Source organism: Nycticebus coucang, chromosome 20 (assembly GCF_027406575.1).
Source record: "Nycticebus coucang isolate mNycCou1 chromosome 20, mNycCou1.pri, whole genome shotgun sequence".
Classification (NCBI taxonomy): Eukaryota; Metazoa; Chordata; class Mammalia; order Primates; family Lorisidae; genus Nycticebus; species Nycticebus coucang.
Window position 1 is genome coordinate 38,007,331 of NC_069799.1, and position 20,293 is coordinate 38,027,623.

At 49.5% G+C, this 20,293-nt stretch overlaps 1 protein-coding gene across 1 annotated transcript; it reads right to left on the reverse strand.

Annotated features, from left to right (window-relative positions):
- Positions 1 to 135: 135 nt before the first annotated feature.
- On the reverse strand, positions 136 to 16,033 carry ARF1 (ADP ribosylation factor 1). The gene is made up of 5 exons (XM_053572723.1): positions 15,918 to 16,033; positions 1,938 to 2,123; positions 1,746 to 1,856; positions 1,500 to 1,624; positions 136 to 1,405 (listed from the first exon to the last, which is right to left on the reverse strand). The coding sequence occupies exons 2-5, from the start codon at positions 2,083 to 2,085 to the stop codon at positions 1,244 to 1,246; spliced, it is 546 nt and encodes a 181-aa protein (XP_053428698.1). The 5' UTR covers positions 2,086 to 2,123; positions 15,918 to 16,033; the 3' UTR covers positions 136 to 1,243.
- Between the last annotated feature and the right edge of the window lie 4,260 nt (positions 16,034 to 20,293).

Sequence of the window (20,293 nt, forward strand, 5' to 3'; positions counted from 1 at the left end):
CAGATCGGGTCTGGGAGGGGGAGGCATATGAGACAGATTAGGTGTGTAGCTGAGTGGAGCAGGTCATCTGCTCTCATCACACCCTTCTGTGGGACATGTGTTGGCAGCAGCATGGAAGCACTGGAGAGCCCGTGAAATAGTTAAGAGATTTTATTCTAATAGCTATAATTACAGTGCTTGTTTGTCGAAATGAAAACTGAAAACAAGTATACAAAACAGTTGATTACTAATCGTGTATTGAAAGCAGTAAAGAGGTTCCACGACACCACATAGACCAGTTCTGAGGTTTTCCCCAAGATAAATTTAACAGCTCCAGCTTCTTCAGTGTTTATCAAAATACAAGAGAAAAGAGTAGAGGTCATCTTTTTCGATGGCAAATCGGACCCTTGCAGGCTGAGGGAGAGAAAGCTACTTCACACATGGGGGGTGCTCCTGGGGCCAGGGCCCAGATGCCCAGCTTGCCCACACTCCTGCTGGTGAGGCCCCAGACATCCCACCGTGTCTGAGCAGGTGTGAGCATGGGGAATGCCTACCAAATGAACGGGTGGGGCCCTGTGTCCCCTGAGCGGATGAGAGGACAGCTAGGGGCTCTCAGCCAGGCCCCCAGGAGCTGAGGGAGCATGGGGACAAGCAAGGCTATGGAATGCAGGGTGCCCCAGCGACAAGCAAATCAGAGGGTCTCTACGGTGACCATGCAGAATTGATGAAGGTCTGCAAGCCACTGCCTCATGTCCCCAAGGGGAACGGCCAAGCCAATGGCTGGCATTCAGGCTGTCGCTGCAAACCTACACTAAGCAGGCGGGGTCTCCCTTCTGTGTGTTCAAGTGTTCCTGTCTTGGATTTTAGCTATTTAAAAAATGCACTGAGGATGGGTTAAAAACCAACCACCAGCATAGATCTCAACACAACCCTCCAGATAGGAAGGCCCAGCTCCCACAGTGGCTCCTGATGGCCAGGTGCCTGCAGCCCTAAACCCCTCTCAGCACTGAACAGTGAGTTCCTTTTTACAATAAAAAAAGCTGAGTAATATTGCATAGGAGTACCAGAAACTGCCTCATTGGAAACAAAAACTATTTACATTAAATAAAAAACCTGGTTGCAGGTTGCGTCTGCCACATTTACAGCATGGTGCGATGCACACTGTGACCAAACCATGGAGACAGCTTCTGGCACTCATACCACAGAGTCGCACGTTTGCCACATGAGAGTGAAGCGGAGGGCGGAGGGGAGGGGGGTGTCGCGTTCACTTCTGGTTCCGGAGCTGATTGGACAGCCAGTCTAGTCCTTCATAGAGCCCATCCCCACTGGTGGCACAGGTGGCCTGAATGTACCAGTTCCTGTGGCGAAGAGAGTGCAGCCCCAGCTTGTCTGTGATCTCGGCTGCATTCATAGCATTGGGCAGGTCCTGTGGGAAAGAGGGGTCAGCAAGTGGGCCTCCCTGGGGCAGAAAGCAGGGGCCCTGCCAGTCCCACTCTCCCCTTGGTGGCCCAGGAGCCTACCTGCTTGTTGGCAAACACCAAGAGAACTGCGTCCCTGAGCTCATCCTCAGCCAGCATCCGCATGAGCTCCTCACGGGCCTCGTTCACACGCTCTCGGTCATTGCTGTCCACCACGAAGATCAGGCCTGCAGAGCAGTCAGCGTAAAGATGACCCTGGGGCAGCCCACCCAGCGTACCCACAGGCTACTGCCCCACTGCCAATGCCAGGGTGAGCCCTGTGCCCCAGTGAGAGGCCCCTTCCCTCACCTTGTGTGTTCTGGAAATAGTGGCGCCACAGAGGCCGGATCTTGTCCTGGCCGCCCACGTCCCACACAGTGAAGCTGATGTTCTTGTACTCCACAGTCTCCACGTTAAAGCCTGAGAGAGGTGGAGAATGAGGCCTCACTCACTCTTCTTGCCCCTCCAGCTCTACCCCCTACCAGCCCCACCCTGCCTTACCTATGGTGGGAATGGTGGTCACGATCTCACCCAGCTTCAGCTTGTATAGGATTGTTGTCTTCCCTGCAGCATCCAGCCCCACCATGAGGATGCGCATTTCTTTTTTGCCAAAAAGGCCCTTGAAGAGGTTGGCAAAGATGTTCCCCATGTTTGTGGGCAGGTGGCAGCAACACTGGCCAGGGACACCTAGGGGAAAGAGGTGTTCTGCATCTGTTTCTGTGTGCTGCTCAGCAGAAACCCTGTGACAGCACAGGCCACCCAGCTGCCCACCCACACAGGGACTGGCCACAGTCCTGCCCTCCCTTCTGGAAACTTGAAGGCAAGTATGTGCTCCTCCCACTGCCCAGCCACAGAGAACCCAGCCTCTTGGGCCCCTCCATCCACCTTAGGATGGCAAAGCAGGGAAGCTGTGGGAAAAGGGTTGAGTCAGGAAGCAGCTGCCCTGTCTCCAGGCCTGAGCATCTGGGCTCCACACACACTGGGGAGGGACAGCTCACTACCTGGAGACTAGACACAAGCCAGGCTCTCTACACTCCAAAATGGAACTTGTACACTAGAAAGAGAACCACCGACGCTCTCCCCTTGTTCAGGACAGCAGCACATGAGGATAAGGGCCCACACACAGAGCTGCGGGACCATGAGTCAGCCTCTACTCTTCATGCTGGGAGCTTTGGGGATGCCAGGCCCTGCTGGGGTAGGTGGGCTCATCCAGCCAGCTTGAGCCATGGCCACTCAGAAAGGAAAGAATTTAGGTGGTACCAGTCACCTCAGGTGCATAGCAGCAGCTGGGCACTGCCAGGTGCCCCAAGATGCCCTTAGTGATCCAGTACTGTAAGAGCACATGTTGGGTTTGCCCCACACAGAATCCACTCAGCAGAGCACAAACACAGGGACACCAATCAAGTCAGCTTGTACTGACCAGCGGAGACCAGGCAGACTACAGAGAGGGGTCCTAAGCCAGACACCTCTGGTGGGGAAATGGGGGCTACCAGGCACTTGCACGCTCCAGGCACTTTTGAAAGAAGAGTCACTTTATCAAATACTGACCAAAAAAAAAAAAAAAAAAAAAACCCGAGACTTTTATCACCTAATAGTAAACAGAGAACTTCAAAAAGAAACTGTGCAGTAGTGCCTTGTGAGGGTCAGCAGCATGACAGAGGCGCCAATGTAACATGCTCCTTCACGTCAGGCACACTAGGTCTGGTGCTTGGCCTCATGCTGACTGGTATTGTTGGACATAGGCCACCCAGGCGGACAGCCTCCCCCAGGGCTCCTGCACCCTGGCAGTTCTTGGCCGAATCATGGTTGCGCAACTGTCTGATGGTGACTACAAGGAGATTCCTCTTCTGCATTTTTTGCCATCCACATGGGCTCATATGGGCTGGTCTTGTTCAGTGGGCTAGAAGTGGCCATCCAGTGCTGATCTCATGCTGCCCTCATGCCACGTGTAGCCAATAGAACCCCATCAAGCTGGACCTAGTACCCTTTGGATACTTGTCCTCCTTTTATTTCCAAACCATGTTACCTATTCAAATTTATAGGCTGGGCATGGCACCTCACACCTGTAATCCTAGCACTCCAGGAGGCCAAGGTGGGAGAATCCCTCCAATTCAGGAGTTCTAGACCAGCCTGGGCAAGAATGAGACCGTCTCTGCTAAAAATAGAGAAATTAACCAAGTGCTGTGGCAGCACCTGTAGTCAGCTACTCAGGAGGCTGAAGCAGGAGGATCACTTGAACCCAGGAATTTGAGGCTGCTGTGAATGAGGCTGTCACAGCACTCTAGCATCAACAACAGAGATTCTGTCTCAAAACAAAAATAACAAAAACCTCACAAGAATTTTGAAATGTACAGAGACTTTAAAGCACTACCAATGAGGAAACCAAACAGAGAGAAAAAGGGAGGGAGATGACCCTGGAACACAATGCTTGACCAGGCAGAGAAAGGTGGACTGTGCCCGAGCCTGGGGGATGGGCATGCTGGTGCTGTCTCCACAGTAGTAAAGGGGAGAAGCCTGCTTACACGAGACCCCTTCCACCCAGTTCAGCTTATGGAACCCCAAAATTCCATATGCCCCACCAGATCTCCACAGGATCACCTGGAGGTCCCACAGGAGTCAAATCCCAATGTAAGGGACCCAAACAAAACAAGAAGGTGTAGGGAAGCAAGATAGGAGACAGAAGAACATTTAAAGGGAAAACGCCCGATCAAGTAAAAAATCTCAGAAACTAAAAACACACACACAACGCCAGCTTTACAAAGTTATAAAGTACCAGGTCCACGAAACAAGAACAGAGCATTATCTCAAAGGAAAAGAAAGAAAGAGCTGGGCATGGTGGTGCACTCCTTTAATCCTTGTACTCTGGGAGACTGAGGCAGGTGGACTGACTGAGCTCAGGAGTTCATAACCAGCCCTGTGCAAGAGTGAGACCCCAAGAGTGAGCCAGGAGTTGTGGCTGTAGTCCCAGCTACTTGGGATGCTGAGGTAAGAAGATCGCTTGAGCTCAAGTGTTTGAGGTTGCTGTGAACCATGATGTCACAGTGCTCTACCAAGGGCAACAAAGTAAGACTCTGCCTCAAAATAAATAAATAAATAAATAAAACAAGAAAGCCCTGGTGGACACCATGAATAGAAAAAAAAAAATCACAATGAAGGCATGCAGAAAGCAGAAAAGAAACAAAATATGAATAAAAAGGGAAAATGAGGACTAAGAGGTTAACTAACAGAATCCCTATAAAGAACTTATAAAATTATGAAGAGGAAATCCTTAAACGTTCCCAAATGGGAGCCCAGGACCACTCTCCCCACCCCCGCCAGACTAAAGGCCTGTGGCCAAGGCTCATCCTGGCCTGCTGTCAGTTCAAGAGGACCCAAGCAATGCTCTCGAAATCCTGAGAGCATGATTTTCCACTTTTAATTCTCTATCCCACCAAAAATACCAAGCATAGGGGGAAAATAAAGATATCCTCTGAACCTGGGGATCTTCTGAACCTATGGGCTCCCCCAGGGGTCCAAGAGATGGAGGGTGGGTGGCAGCCGGGACACCTCTTCCAGGTGGAACAGGTGACAGACACCTAAAGGAACGGGGCACGCCACCTATTTGCTTTTATCACAACTCTGGGGAACTGGAAAGAAGCAATGAGTGGTTCACAGAAAAAAACCAAGAAAAAAGCTGAACAGAGGTGTCCTTTCTGGATTTATGCCAGGAAAGCACTAGTGACCAGTGCTAGCAGGAAATGATACTCAAGGGTCCTGACACTGTCAGTATTATTGAATGAACACTGGAAAGGAAGCTGAGGCAAGTGTATGTGGGGTGAAAAGGCCTATCCTCCCTGTGCAAACAGCAAGTCTAGAGCAACTGTGCCGAGGGAACTATGAAGGTAGGTTAACTTAAAATAAGGGGCACCTGCCATGCCAGTGGTGCCAGGTAGAAGCAGTGTGGGACAGCTGTGTCCAATAGAGCATGGCATTCAGAGGAATCAACACAGATGCCCAGCCTCTCAGGGTCTGAGGGTAGCCACATCCTATGGTGGGGACCACATGCAGGTCTTTGTGTGTGGTAGTATGGCGCAGCACCATCTATGACCCATCTTGTCAATATGTGTCCTCTGCCACCACCTCTTCACACCCTGGGTCTGATTACCCCTAGTGATACATCAGAACTCATTATGTTGGGGCAACCTCCCTGAAGCCTGCAAGCAGCAGGACTTACAGTAAGCAGTGGTCACAGCCCCTCCATTAAGTGGTGGAGCCAGGATAGGTAGGTAAGCCTCCAGGCTCAGGTGCCAAGCAGCAGCACACACAGACCCTAGCAATGTCTCTGTGGTAGGAGAAAGGGCTCCAGCAACTGCTATCCTCACTTCCAGGGCCTTCTGGCACAGATCCCAGCTTGTGTCAGGCCCAGCCCTGGTGCTATCACCCTTTCCTCCACTGGCCACCCCACATAAGCCAAAACTTGTTTTTCAGGTTCATCTGAATGGTTCTGCATATTAGGAAATAGGCAAACCATGCCTTTCTTTGGTCATCCCTGCACCCCTGCCTGAGCATGGCATTTCCCTCATAATGGTAAAGGTGGCCTTCAGGAACCAAAGCACAGTATGGGACATTCTGCTCAAGTGGCTAACTCTCTAAACAGGGTTGGAGAAATGCAGCTTGGTGTGTTCACACCAGTTCTATGTCAATGAATGAATGTGACTGAACAGGTTTAGCCCCATAGAACTGACGCACCCATGGCCTCTGCCTGGGCCATCTACCAGTACTGTCCCTTGTCCCTTGCAAGTATCAAGGGTGCTCCAAACTGAGCCAGAGACAGGGCCCCCATCCAAATCACAGCTGTGCAGAGGAATAGGCTAAGGGGGACAGTTTGTCCTTTTCAGAAATCACCAAAGAGATGAACATTATCTGGCCCAGGCAAGCTCCAGGGCCCAGGTTCTGTTTTCTGCTGCTGAACCAAGAGAATACACTTGGCTTTCATGAACGAGATGCATACAATATAAATGGAAAGCCAGTGACACCCCTAGTTCTTTTCCTTGTTTTTATTAAAGTTTATTGAGTATAAATTACATATAGTGCAATGCAGACATTGTAAGTTCATAATCTCAGTTTTAATATCTAATTTGAGGAAATTTAACAAAGCTGAAGATTTTTCTGGAGAAAATTATGTACATTATGTTAAGAGTTTCTAGAGCCACTGCCTCCCAGCAGTCACGTATGTGGCACTATCAATTATGTGAAAGCCCAATCCATTATGTCACACCTGAGGATGTAAATTTAAAGAAGGACTACCACTGTATGTAATCCTAGCACTCTGGGAGGCTGAGATGCGAAGATCCCTTGAGCTCACAAGTTAGAAGAACAGCCTGAGCAAGAGCAAGACCCTATCTCTACTAAAAATAGAAAAAATTAGGTGGGCACTGTGGTGGGTGTCTGTAGTCAGGAAGCTGAAACAGAAGGATCACTTGAACCCAGGTGTTTGAGGTTGCTATGAGCGAGGCTGATGCTGCAGCAAAGTGAGACTGTCTCAAAAAAAAAAAAAAATAAAAAATTGAAGGAGGGTCTGTTGCTTTCACACGTGACATGGTTACACATTCTTATCTGCACAAACTACTTCTTGCATATCATATGGGACTCTAGTACACCAGCCAAACAGAGCCTCAAGCCTTACCCTACCTGCAAGTCAAACACTCCATTTCTGTACGGCTGACATTTTTCTGTAATTAATTCCCACACTGCATTTCATTACTATCTTACTAAAATTTGTGTGAGAGGAAAACTGAATATGCTGTTATCAGGGATGGGCAGATACACCTCACGCTCAGAGGCAAGATGTCCACAGGCTCAACAAGATCCACTGAACTTTCAGTCACAAAGAATAAGAAAAAAGAACTGCAAAAAATCATTCCACAACTCTGTTACTCTGGCCTGCATCTGAAGGCAAGTTCCAATAAGAGTGTTGTTTTTCAGGACAAAACTTTCAGGATGTTTTGCAGGAACTCAAAAGTCACTAAAAGGCCCTTCTGTGCAGAGATCCCACACCCGTCAGGAGACAAGGGCTGCCCTGCCAAGGTGACGGCCAGCTTCTGACATTCCTGCTGCTCCCCAATACTGCATCTTTTGAATTAAAGGAGGTGCATTACCTGTTGGGTCTGATTTTGGGGGTGAGAAGGGACGATCAGTGAAATTCAGTTTTGATTGCTCTGTTAAATTAAAATTGAAGGTGACATCCTTGTAACAGCTTGCATACCTACAGCTGGAAGTTAAGTCCCATTCATGTGAGCCTACCCCATAAGTAGAATGCTTGGACCACAACAGGAACTCCAAAGAGCTGTTTCTACTGACCACCTGTACATTTATACTGGGTATTTCCCCCTTACTTGTATTTTTAAAGTTATTACTTTTTTTTTTTTAATGTAACGATCCTCAAAGAGCTTTCCCAACACACTTTGTCCCTCTAAAATCTGCAGATATGTAGCCCTATCAAATGCAAGCATTTGGGGGGCTGCCAGGACCACTGAAGGCAGCACAAGTGGCCCCATAACCTCTGACTGTAGCTATAGCGAGGGATTTCCAAGAGGCCCAGCAGCTGTTTCTCTGCCCACCACATTATGGGAAACACTGGCCAGTCCTTAAAGTCTTCTCTGCCCTGCTCTGAGTGACAGAACTCTGATTTGTCACTGGGCACAAAGGCCTCCTCTGCTGCCGTGCACACCCCTCTGACCATGGACACGTGGATAAGGAAACAGAGCAGCAGCAGAGCCTAGTCTAAGCCCTCCTTTGGCAGGGAAAGCAAGGATGGCCTCGATCTGACCCCAAGTGCAGTTAGGGCAGCAGGACCCATTGGGGAAATGGAAGCCTAGAAACACAAATCCATACTAACCCACAACACAGAAATGTACCATACAAGCTGAGAATGGAGAAATCTGCAGTGATTTATGAATGCAACACAAAAGCACAGTGGAGAAAATACCATGAAGTTGGAGGACAGCATATCCTCTCCCTGCCTGGACCTACAGGTCACTAGCAGGCAGGCCTGCCAGTCTGCTGGAAGGCACTGCAACCTGCCTGTCTGTGGGGACAAAGAATCTGTAGTTCAGGCTCAGACTGGTGCCCACAGGAAACACCGTGTTCCTGAAGCCCTTTCGACAGGAACCCAACTCCTAGGGGAGGTGCTGAGGCCTCGGGGAATGGACCTTGGCACTTCCCCAGGTACAGACAGGCTCAACGTAGCCTCAGGAAGCAGTGCTGAGGAGAGGCTGAGCCAATGCCTGATGTTCAACAATCTGCTTGGGATGCATTTTCCTGAATCTCATGCAGAGGCCTCTGGTTAGGTATCAAACAGAGGCCGAATCCACAGTGCCCTGTTAAGCCTGCCCAAGCTACCTGACGTGACAAGGCCAAGCTAAGCTTCCGAGGGAGCAGAGAGGATTGGGAAGAGAGGTGATGAGGACTCTGATCTTCACTGCAAAAGCAAATCTGTGAACTTGGTTGTATGCTCACTTCATGGACATGCTGCTGTTCTGGGGACATGGCTCTGTCCACGGGAGGGTGGGGTTGGGGATACAGTGCCCTGAGGCCCCTTTCTACCCCACTCAAAGGAAAAGAAAACTGGAACTGCATAGCTAGTGGTGCTGTCATAAAGTAAACACTTGGGAGTGCAGAGACTCCTCAGGCCACTGGGAGGCTAGGGTGGACCTGGGGCCTCTTCCTGCTAGAGCAAAAAAAATCACTCCTGGCTTAGTGAATCATAAGGCCAATCTCCAAAACTTGATTTTTGCTGTCAGGGAACTTTCATTTTTGGAAATTAAATTTTAAAAGTACACAGCCCCATCTCTTTGTCGGAGCAGTGAAGACTCTTTCTTCCTGAGGAAACAGCACTGGGAGGCCACTGTCCTCCTTGGAGCCCTGGGTCAGAGAAGCCTCAGAAATATACAACATGCTTGTGCCACCTGGGCCTCCCCTCCTATGGTTGGTGGCAGAAGCCCCATCCTCTGCTCTCCAGGTGATGCTTCTACCACTCCCAACCACCTCCCCACTGTGATTTGGAGCAGCTTCCACCCAAGCCCTCAGACCCAGTCATGGGACACCCCCATCTTGCTGCCCCCTGGCTTAGGCACCTTGCCCTCGGCATGTTCTTGGCACACCAGGCATACCAGTTCAGCAACGTAACACTGCTCAGAGCTGTACCACAGCTCCCGACACCTGCTATGGGCCACTATAGCCCACACCAAGCTGCCCACGACTCGCTTTAAATGGTTGCCTCCAGCATTCCAAAAGGCAGCTAAAGACAACACTGCACACATGACTGTGAAGAACCCCACCACTCTGCCAACACTGAGGAAATGGGGGAAGGGAAAGCAACCTCAGACAAAAATGAGTGTTTTGCCACTGGGCACACCACTCCAGGATCCAGGGAGGCAGCAAAGGAGCCCTTGGGGCTCCACCCCAAGGAGCACATGGGCCAGCTCCTCTAACCTCAAGGACATGCTAAGCAACTACTTACTACAGCTCTTTTCCTCAATAGAACAACTCTCATTAAGGTCCAAAAATATCAAAATAGAATCACCCTTGAATTACAAGGTGGATGCTTTTCTGTAAAAGTCAGACCATCTGTTAAAACTACACAAAGTTTTGCCTCCGTAGGTACAACAGGTCAGGTTTAAGATTTTACAGGCAATATCCCACCACATGAAAGACTGGATGCATCCTTGTTGCTGCTACAGCGTGCCCTAGCAGCCTCTCAATCTAAGAACCAAAAAAAAAAAGAAAAAAAAACTCCACTCCCACCAATTTCCCAACTATCGCAGCTGGGCCAGCACACCAGTAGGCTTCCTGCTCACCCAGTGCAGAGTCCAGTCCACACCTTCCCATCTCTGCTCAAGCACCACGTTAGGAGACTGCCTCAGCATCACCAACGCAGCCCTGCCCCCACATAGCTTCCAGCTCCGAGTGGGGCTTCCTCTGCCCAGAACAGCCTTTCCTCCCCACCCTCCTACCACCTTCCGCTGGGCCCCTCCGAAGTGACTCACCATGAAGGAGGAGAAAACAGTAGCAAAAGCACACTTGTCAGGCTTGCTCACAAAGATCAACCACACGCATCTACACAACTCCTGAAAAATTGGTCTGTCAGAAAAATCCTACGGAGTCAATGATGAATTTTATGGCATTTAGAAATTGTATTTAAGTGTTGGCTCGGTTGGAATTTTTTTTTTTTAACAACAGTCTCACTTTGTTGCCCTTTGTAAACTGCCGTGGCATCACAGCTCACAGCAACCGCAAACTCTTAGGCTCTAGCAATCCTCTTGCCTCAGTTTTTCATTTTATTTATTTTTTTAAAACAGAGTCTCACTTTGTCACACCAACCAAGGTGCTGTGGCATCACAGCTCACAGCAACCTCAAAATCTTGGGCTCAAGCAATCCTCTTATCTCAGTTTTTCATTTTTAGTAGAGACGGAATCTTATTCTTGCTCAGACTGGTGTCACATGCATGAGCTAAAGCGATCTACCTGCCTCAGCCTCCCAGAGAGCTAGGTTTACAACCCACAAAAGGCAAGAGTGTGGAGTCTCAGTAAGGTCAGCCACCACAGAAGGCAAGGGCATGTGTACAAAATATGGTCTTCTTTTTTTTAAGACAGAGTCTCACTATGTCACCCTTGGTAGAGTGCTGTGTCTTTACAGCTCACAGCCACCTCCAACTCTTGGGCTTAAGTGATCCTCTTGCCTCAGCCTCCCAAGTACCTGGGACTACAGGCGATCACCACAACGCCCGGCTATTTTTTGTTGCAGATTATTATTGTTGTTTAGCTGGCCTGGGTCAGGTTCGAATCCACCAGCCTCGGTGTATGTGGCTGGCACTGTAACCACTGTGCTATGGGTGCCGAGCCCAAAATCTGGTCTTCTAAACCCGCTCCCAGGTACCTTCAACTAGTGAGTAAGAATACGTTTCATTCAATCTCCCCAGTAATTTTCAAGATCTTAGACCACTTTGGACAGAAGATAAATCCTAAAAGCTATAAATATTTTAGGCAATGTTTCACTGGCAAAATTGCCAAAAGATGTAGGATTTTACTTTCTATGCATTATTATTATTAATGTTACTTTCTTTGCATTATTATTATTATTGCTTAACATTTCGATGTAGCAATTGTCTGATTCCTTTTCTGAATGTATTTATGTTCATTCATTGTTTACAAGGTTTTTGTTTTTAGTCCTAATTTTGTGAAGGCAAAAAAATGGAAACCTAATAAACACATGTATATGTAAAAAAGAAAAAAGATGTAGGATTTTAAATATATTCTATCATTTAGGAACTGCATTCCCATCTCTATAAGTTAGGCAGTAGAAGCATATCTAATTGTCTTCATTTCCCACTTCCCAAGGTGAGTCTAAATAAAATCTAGAAACTGTCTTCTTGGCTACTTGCACCTAAATCAAACTGATAAGATAGTTAAAAAATCTCCCCTTAAAAGTCTTCAGTAGATGCTTAGAGAGCCAGAACCACTAAGTTTCCATGCAGCCTAGATGGTATTACAGAAACAATTTGATGTATGACACAAACAGAAAGATATTAACTATCTTATAATCTAGTCATGCTTCTACTAGAAGTCCTTTGGCCTGCTACATTCTTTTGTGGAGTAAAGCAACCTTATTCTAACAGATTTTGATTAGAAGGTTTTCAAAATACACTATTGTAATGATGTAGGAAAAACCAAATTCAGCTCCTCCCACTATACAGATAATTTCTGACAAGAGGTTTCTTCCTCCCACCAAGCAAGCGATCAGTTGTGCCATGTACACCAGCTGGGTGTTTTCCAACTCAATTCAACTTAGACACTATCTACCTGGAGATATCATCAAATCCCACATGGTGAGTGAGGGCTCAGTCCCCAGACTGCCCCTCATTTTTGATGCAATCAAAAGCCCTAGGTTGTGCTTCTAATGGGGGTTTCACACCACCTCTGCTTGGCTTTGATTAATGTCCTAGAGTAGGTTGCAGCGCTCAGAGAAAAGCATTTACAAAGCACACAGATGAAGAAATGGTAGAAGTATGGGGAACAGGACAATACATGGAGCTTCTTCACCCTCTACAGCACTGACCACCCTCTAGGAAACTCCACAAGTTCAGTATTTCAGAAGCTCTCTAAACCCTGTCCTTCTGAATTTTTATGGAGGCCTCAATACATCCGCATGATTGATTAAACCACTGGTGATCAACTTAACCTTCAACCCGTTTCCCCTCCCTGAGGTTGGGTGGGGCTGAAAGTTCCAACCAGAAGCTACCCAGGGGATTCCATCCACCAGCTAACTCATTGGTGGACAAAAAGACATCACTGTGGAAATTCCAAGTGTTTGAGGAGCTGTATGCCAGGAAATGGGAGGAAGACCAGACATATACTTTACAATCTCACTATGCACTTTTAAATTCCTTAAATGTGCATGGATTATACCCAGTCTCCTATTCTCTTCATGCTGTAGTAACCGCTGGGCCTCAGCTATGGAGAATGTTTGCCTCCTGAACACAATCATTCCCAATTGCTGTGTCTGCCTTTTGTGCTTTTCCCTGTCTTTTCTTGTCACGCAGATTGTCCTCCTACTATCAAGGCCTATAAGGACAGCCACTCTTCCCTGTATGTTAGTTGACCATAGCCTACCAAGGCCTTGTTACCACAATAACAACAAGCAAACCAGGATCAGTCAAGGACATTACAGAAGAGGAGTCCCTAATAGAACACCCACCACCCTAGTTCTGTAGAAGGCTAGGTAACAGAACTCTGGGAGGGTGCACGAGAGACCATCCTGAAAATATGTGTCTGTCAAATAGTGCAGCGTTTGTTTCAGTCACCCAGGCCACCTGACCCACTTGAGAATGCTAAACTACCTTTCAGAATAGTCAGTTGCACAGGTAACCAATGAACGCTAAGTGTACTTACTTCAGGTTTATAAGAGGATGTGAACCTTAGGCAGGATCCAGAAGCCCAATATCTATCTTGTGCTCACATGTGCACATGCACCCACAAAGCTGTCACACCATCTTTCACTTCCCAGTAGGATGGGGCCAGCCTTCCCCAAAGACCGTTTTCAGACACAGCAGACAGTACGTCCCCAACAACCATCTACACCAATGAGTGTATACAACACAGAAGGAACAGTCTCACCTAACTTAAAACCCCAAGTGAAAGGGCTTTCATGTTTCCCTCCCAATCACCTGACAGATACTCATTTTATTTCATTTTACTCGCCTGCATTTATGGAGGTCAAAGGGAGAATGCCTATGAAAGATAGTATGCACAGAGGCAGCTGTGAATGAGATGGTTGGGGTCAACTGTATGTTCAGTAGAACGGTCACAACTCTCAGGTTGAGGTGCGCAGAAAAGCTTGGTGAGTGTGGCCTGTAAGAGCAGATTTAAATCCATACGTCAAGGTGACATTTAATTCAAAGAATCTGAAAAAAAGGATGGATTCAGCTCTCTCAAACCAGTCATACACTCTTCTGCAAACTTGCACAACAGGTTTTTTCCTCTTAGTTAGGTCTACTTCTATGATCACCTCAGCAGGTGACAGCCCGTATTAAACTACTGAAGTGAAAAAGAAAGGCCACAAGTTCCTTCCTATAGTTTCAAGCCTGTCTGGTCTTGGGTAGAAGCAGATTAGTAAGTGAAGATGTCTGAATGTCCTCTCCATATTGTGCAAGAGGGACATTGTATGGCTAGACCACATGATCTAAAAAACCAGAATTGCAAAGAGCAATGAACCGGTTTTTGCTTTCTTCTAACTTCCTTTCAAAGATAAGTAGACAACCATTGTGTGAGTCAGCTGTTGTCCAAACCAAATGTTTTACATCTTGTCAACTAGCAAATTAGAGTATCTTCCTCACTGGTAATAGCATATTCCTACTGCTACAGTGATCTGGGTTTATTTTCAAAAAGACACTTGAAGACAAGGGATAGATATTTTCCTGCCCACCAACATGTAAAAACTTGAGAAAAGAAATGTGTAACGGTGTAGCTGACCAGATTTACTTTTGACTAACATTTATACCACTCAATTCCTCTCAGTTTTGGACCCAGCTAACAAACCATGGCATTTCAGGATGTTACAGTTCTGGCTACTCCTGGCAGAACTGCTGAAAATTCAAATTTAGTGAAGGCACAATCTGTGCAGTCACACGTGTTAGACCCGGGCTAACGCGGCAACAGAGGGCCACAGGGGCGGGCACACAACCGCACCGTGGCACATCTCACACTTGCCGACACACTGCGGAAAACTCCAGAACCACAGCATGCAAACAGCCGGCAGGGAAAAATGCTGACCACTAGTTCTGAAACAAGAACGAACTGTAACTGCCCACTTCCAACACTGGTAGAGGTCTCAACCACATGCAGAGACTTCTGGGACCACCCAAAGCCTCCGATCGACCTCTCTTTCGTGCCCCCGTGCAATTTTGCTCCTTTCTTGCAGAGCAGCACCTCGCTGTCTGGACGAAAGGTGAGAGTGCCACCTGGCCCGGGGCTGCCGTCCGATTCAGTTAGCTAACACTCCAGCTACAGGACCACTGTCCAGCTACAATCTCACACGCCATAACCAAACGGGTTGTGCAAGGAAAAAGTGTCGGGTCCGGCCTCTGCAGTCGAGGCTGCCCACAGTCTGCAACCGTGTTGTTTCGCAGGCAGGTTAAACATTCACCAGCTCGTTTGAGGTGTTCTTATCTACGCCCGGGCGACGGTCAAGGAAACCACCTTGGGGCCGGAGCCTTAAGTGCCAACCCCAAATCACGTCTCACGGAGGGGTCGGGAAAGGGAAGAGGGTTACTCAGGATTTTTCCTGAAGCTCTGCGGATGCGCTCTCGTAGGAACCGGTGCAGCAGCCCCGGCAGAGCTCAGGGTCCCCGCCGACCTGCCCCTCCCCTCAGCTCCCGAGCCCCCATGAAATAGGAATCCGAGTCCGGAGACCGAGGTGCCGGCCCTCACCACCTATGTGACCTTGACGGCGTCTCGGGGCCGCCCCAGCCTCAGTTTCCCGTGCCCCAACACCAGGGGCACGACCGGAGGCCGCTCGCTTGCCTGCCCTCGGGGAGAAGGGAGACCCAGCGCTCTCCAGGCCCCGGCAGCCAGCTACCCTGCCCCCTCCTCCGAAGGGTGGCCTGCGGGGAGCGGGGCAGGGACCAGGAAAGCAGGAAACTGGGGCTTCCTGGGCGCACAGTAGACCTCCTGGGAGAACTTCCGGGAGGCGGCAGTCGAGGACAGGGGCGCCCAGAAGGGACTAGGAAAACCGGAGTAGACGCCTGGGGCCGCGAGAAGCCCCCCAGCCCTCCGCGCCGGGCTCAGCCCGCCCCCGCTGCCCGGCCGCGACCCCGGCCCAGCCTAGCCTCTCCCGCCCTCGGCACGGCCCCACTGCCGCGGTGCTCAAGGAGACCCTACACCAGTCCCACCGCTCCCCTGCGCCTCGGCCTCCCCTGGACCCCCGGCCTGCGCCCGCACCCTCACCTCAGCGGCTGCAGCTCGGAGCCAGGCGTTGGTTTTGCTCCCACAAGATGGCGGCTCTGACGGCGGCCACGTCAGCTCCAGCGGCCGCGGGGTGCGCCGGGAAGGGGCCGTGCTCGCCGGAGACCCCGCCCACAGGGCGCTCAGGCGCACGCGTGCTGCCTTCAGGGGGCGGGCCCTGGCATTGCGCCCCTGGTGCGCACGCGGTCCTGGGCAAGGTGCTCACCCTCCACTCTCGCGTTTGCGCCTGCGCATCCTCGTGGAGGGCGTCCGTTTTGCAGATGCGGAGACTGAGTTTGGGGGTTAGTCCTGAGCAAGCCGCTGACACCGAAGAGCAGGCCACCGGATAAAACAAAGGGCCGGAAGATGGCCCTGCAGGGAGGGCGGTCAGTGAAGGACAGCAGAGAACTGACCTGGCCAGGTGACAGGGCTGCCCGGGAGGGTGGTCAGGGCGGCCTCTGATGGGGTGGACTTAACTGAGCTCCAGGTGAGGTGGAGGATCCACCTCTGCTAGGAAGCCCCCCAGGTAGGTCAGAAGGGAATAGAGGACCGTTGTGGGACCCTCTCCACGTGCTGCAGGCATGAGGCTGACCGTCCCTTGTGCTGCTGGGAGGGGTTGGTGAAACTACCCAAGCGAGGGAAGAATTGTCTTTGCAGCTCAGTGCCCTTTGTGTTGGGGAGGGTGGGAATCACCTTATTTTGTCTAGGCGAAGGGCTCCTGTCCCCCTCTCCACCTCTGTCCCTGTCACCCAGCCAGCCCCCTGGGGAGCGCATACCTCACAGGGCTCTGGTGGCTAGGACCTCCTGAGCTCTAGCTCCCTCTGGGCTGCACCTGTCTAGAGGCCCTTCCTGGGGCTCTGGCTCAAATCTCACCTCCATCAAGCTGGGGGTGGAGGACTTGTCGGGGGCAGGAACTCCCTGTGGAACTTGGTGGTGCTGGCTCCCTATGCCTGGGGAAAGAGCTGCACCATGCTGGACATCCACAGGGGCTCAGCCCCAGGGTCGCCCAGTAGAAACAGTGGGGACACTAGAACCCACTTTCCCTTTCTTAAAAAATTGTTTAGGCTGGGCACAGTGGGTTATGCCTGTAATCCTAGCACTCTGGGAGGTGGAGGCTGGTGGAGTGCTTTAGTTCAGTAGTTCAAGACCAACCTGAGAAAGAGCCAGACCCTGTCTCTTCTAAAAATAGAAAAATTAGCCAGGTGTTGTGGCAGGCTCCTGTAGTCCCATCTACTCCGGAGGCTGAGGCAAGAGGGCTCAAGCCCAAGAATTTGAGGTTGCTGTGAGCATGACACCACCACATTTTACCCAGGGTGACAGACTCTGAGACTCTGTCTCAAAAAGAATTTAAAAAATAATAAAACTGTGAAAAAATACAGAAGGGAAGGAGTATATGTAAGATACACAGTTTTAAAAAATATTAAAACTGATTCCTGTGTGCCCAACTGCGGGGTTAAGAAATGTACCTTCTTCCTGATTCTGTGCTCCTGGTTTGGCCCCACCACCAGGACAAATGGAGTGTCTTCATCATGTAGCTAGGATGGAGCCCCTCTGAAACTTGACAGACCCCCCACCTATCCCCATTCCCCTAGAAATTGGGTAGGGAGAAGACTACTCCCTTTGCTCTGTTGGGCCCTGTTCCCTACTCCTCCAGACCTGTCTCCAAAACCCACCCTCTGTCTGGTCACTCTTGGAGCTGCCACAAGATTGATGACAGCTATTTTGACGGGAAAGTGGCCAGGGTCCAGGGCCAGCCTGGGGTGCTCAAGTTGTTCATGAAGCCAGTGGCCAGCAGGGGGTGGGCTTGCCCATGCTATCTATACAGTGGCCCTAAGGATCAAGGTATGGATGGCTCCAAAAAGAATCCAAGAGTCCTCTCCCATTTTTGGTTCCTTTAAAACATCACCGGTTTCTCCTTATACTTGCTATAGCCTCAGTTTCCCCGCCTCACTTCAGCCCTTCCTCTCAGATGAATGTCCACAGCTATGCATGCCCCCTGCCCCAGATTCAGCTCTCAGGAGACTTTGTTTCTCCGGGCAGCCCAGCTCCTGCTACAAGGACTGCTTTCAGTCTGCTCCTGGCCTTACCTCACACCTTGGTGGGCAGGTAGAGCCGCAAGTTGAAGCAACCATGGCCAGGGTGCCCAGAAGCATTCCTTTGGGTTTTATTAACCTCTGACTAGTGTTTAGCATTTCCTCCCATTCTGAATGTAGCAGTGATAGCAGGACCTGCGGGTTTTGTGGCCAATAGAAAACTCACACCTTTTTGTCTCAGTCACAGTTGTTGGAGGAAATCCGGAAATAATACGTACACACCCCTTCCCAGCTCAACTGAAATTACAGAGGTGGCCCAATCTTTTTTCACTTCAGCTACTAAGAGCAGAAGTTCCGATGTCCATGCCCATGTACCGATCTACTTCCTCATTAATAAAATACTTGTCACCCCAAAGTGACAGGCCACACAAAGCATTTGATAACAGTCTGTGTTTCTTCTGTCATGTTATGTCAGTTATCTTAGGCATTAGTGAAACCTCACCAGTTGGCTAGGCTCGTGCCTACCATGCACACATGTGCCTCCTCCCTGCACTGAACTTGGACAGTCCAGTCGTGGGCCACTTGCCCAGTTTCACCCACTCCCTTCTGCCCATGGGACCCTGGCAAGTTGTCTACCTGCCAACCGCTCCCCCAAGCCCCATGGAGGTGTTTAAGTGGAGTCAGTGGGGAAGGGACAGCAGGCCCTAGCCCCCTCTGCAGCCAGCCACAAACACATCTGCTGTATTGATCTGGCCCTGCTGGAAGGAAGGGGCTAAATCGGTGGCTGTGGGCACCATCTTGTACAGCCCAGCTTTGGTCTGCCCCACAGAGAGTGGCCAGCACTCTTTGAGTGGGTCACTGATCTCTGCCCCAGGCCTTGGGGACCTTTTGCTGGGCACTCAGTCCCACCATCCTGTAAGCCCAAGTCCCAGAGAGACCATTGTAACTCCCATCCTGCTGGGGAAACATTTATTCTGTCCTAGAGTCCTAGGGCTATCCACTTCTCTACTGTCTCCACCTAACCCCTTGCAGAAGAGAAAACAGGGTGTGGGACCAGACAGTGGCTCTTGAACTCTCATATGGGGATTTTCCTTTTATAAATGGAGATATAATTTTCATACAATGACATGCATGTAAAGAGGTCTGACAAGTTGCTGAACTCACACTAGAAAAAGTGCTATATACCTCATTGCTGAATATCACTATGGTCACCTCTAAAGTACTCCTCTTGGGAAGCTGTGGACTGATGCCAGTGCCTGGTCCACCCTTCAAAGCAATTTTGGAACTCTTTTTTCTGGAATAGCCATCAAAACTATTGTGCTTGGCACAGTGGCTCACGCCTGTCATCCTAACACTCTGGGAGGCAAAGGTGGATAGATTGCATGAGCTCAGGAGTTCAAGACCAACCTGACCAAGAGCCAGATCCCATCTCTACTAAAAGTGGAAAAAATTAGCCAGGCATTTTGGTGGGGACCTGTAGTCCCAGCTACTCCGGAGGCTGAGGCAAGATGATTGCTTAAGTGCAAGAGTTTGAGGTTGCTATGAGCTACGATGCCGTGGCACTCTACCTAGGGCAACAGAGTGAGACTGTGTCTCAAAAAACAAAACAAAACAACTATTGTTTTGTTGCCCTTGATGTCCTGAATGTCATCAAATTGTCTTCATATTTATTTTATTTACTTCAATAAAAAAGACATTGAGGGCTAGGTCAGGTGAGTAGGTAGGGTGTTCCGATACTGTTATTTGTTTACTGGGTAAAAACTCCCTCATAGACAGTGTCATGTGAGCTAGTACTTTTTTTGTTTGAGACAGTCTCATTCTGTCACCAGGAATAGTGCTCAGGCTGGTCTCGAACTCATGAGCTCAGGCATCAGTGACATCAGCCTAACTCACAGCAACCTCAAATTCCTGGACTTCAGTGATTCTCCTGCATCAGCCTCCTGAGTAGCTGGGACTACAGGCACCTGCCATAATGCCTGGCTAATTTTTTCGATTTTTAGTAGAGATGGGGTCTTGTTCTTGCTCAGGCTGTTCTCAAACTACTGAGCTTAATGGATCTTTCCTCCTTGGCCTCCCAGAGTGGTAGAATTACAGGCGTGAGCCACCGTGCCCAGCCACTGTGCATTGTGATGCAAGAGCCATGAGTTGCTGGCCAAGATTTTCAGTGTTAAAATTTTCCTGTTTCTCTATTGATGTTTACTTGGTCTGCTGTGCTTCTCAGAGTCAGCATACAATTTTGACACACAATTCAATGAATTTTTGCAATGTTTTTAACAGTTCTACTTGTTACTGGCTGTCCTGACCTTTCTTCATCAGTGATGCTTTCTCTCCTCTCAGAAAAACATT

Excerpts from the sequence above, each read along its gene's own strand:
- ARF1 (XM_053572723.1), bottom strand. The coding sequence starts at position 2,085 with ATGGGGAACATCTTTGCCAACCTCTTCAAGGGCCTTTTTGGCAAAAAA. Across the intron at positions 1,857-1,937 it reads GACCACCATTCCCACCATAG|GCTTTAACGTGGAGACTGTG; the intron begins GTAAGGCAGGGT and ends CACCTCTCTCAG. Across the intron at positions 1,625-1,745 it reads CTATTTCCAGAACACACAAG|GCCTGATCTTCGTGGTGGAC; the intron begins GTGAGGGAAGGG and ends ACTGCTCTGCAG.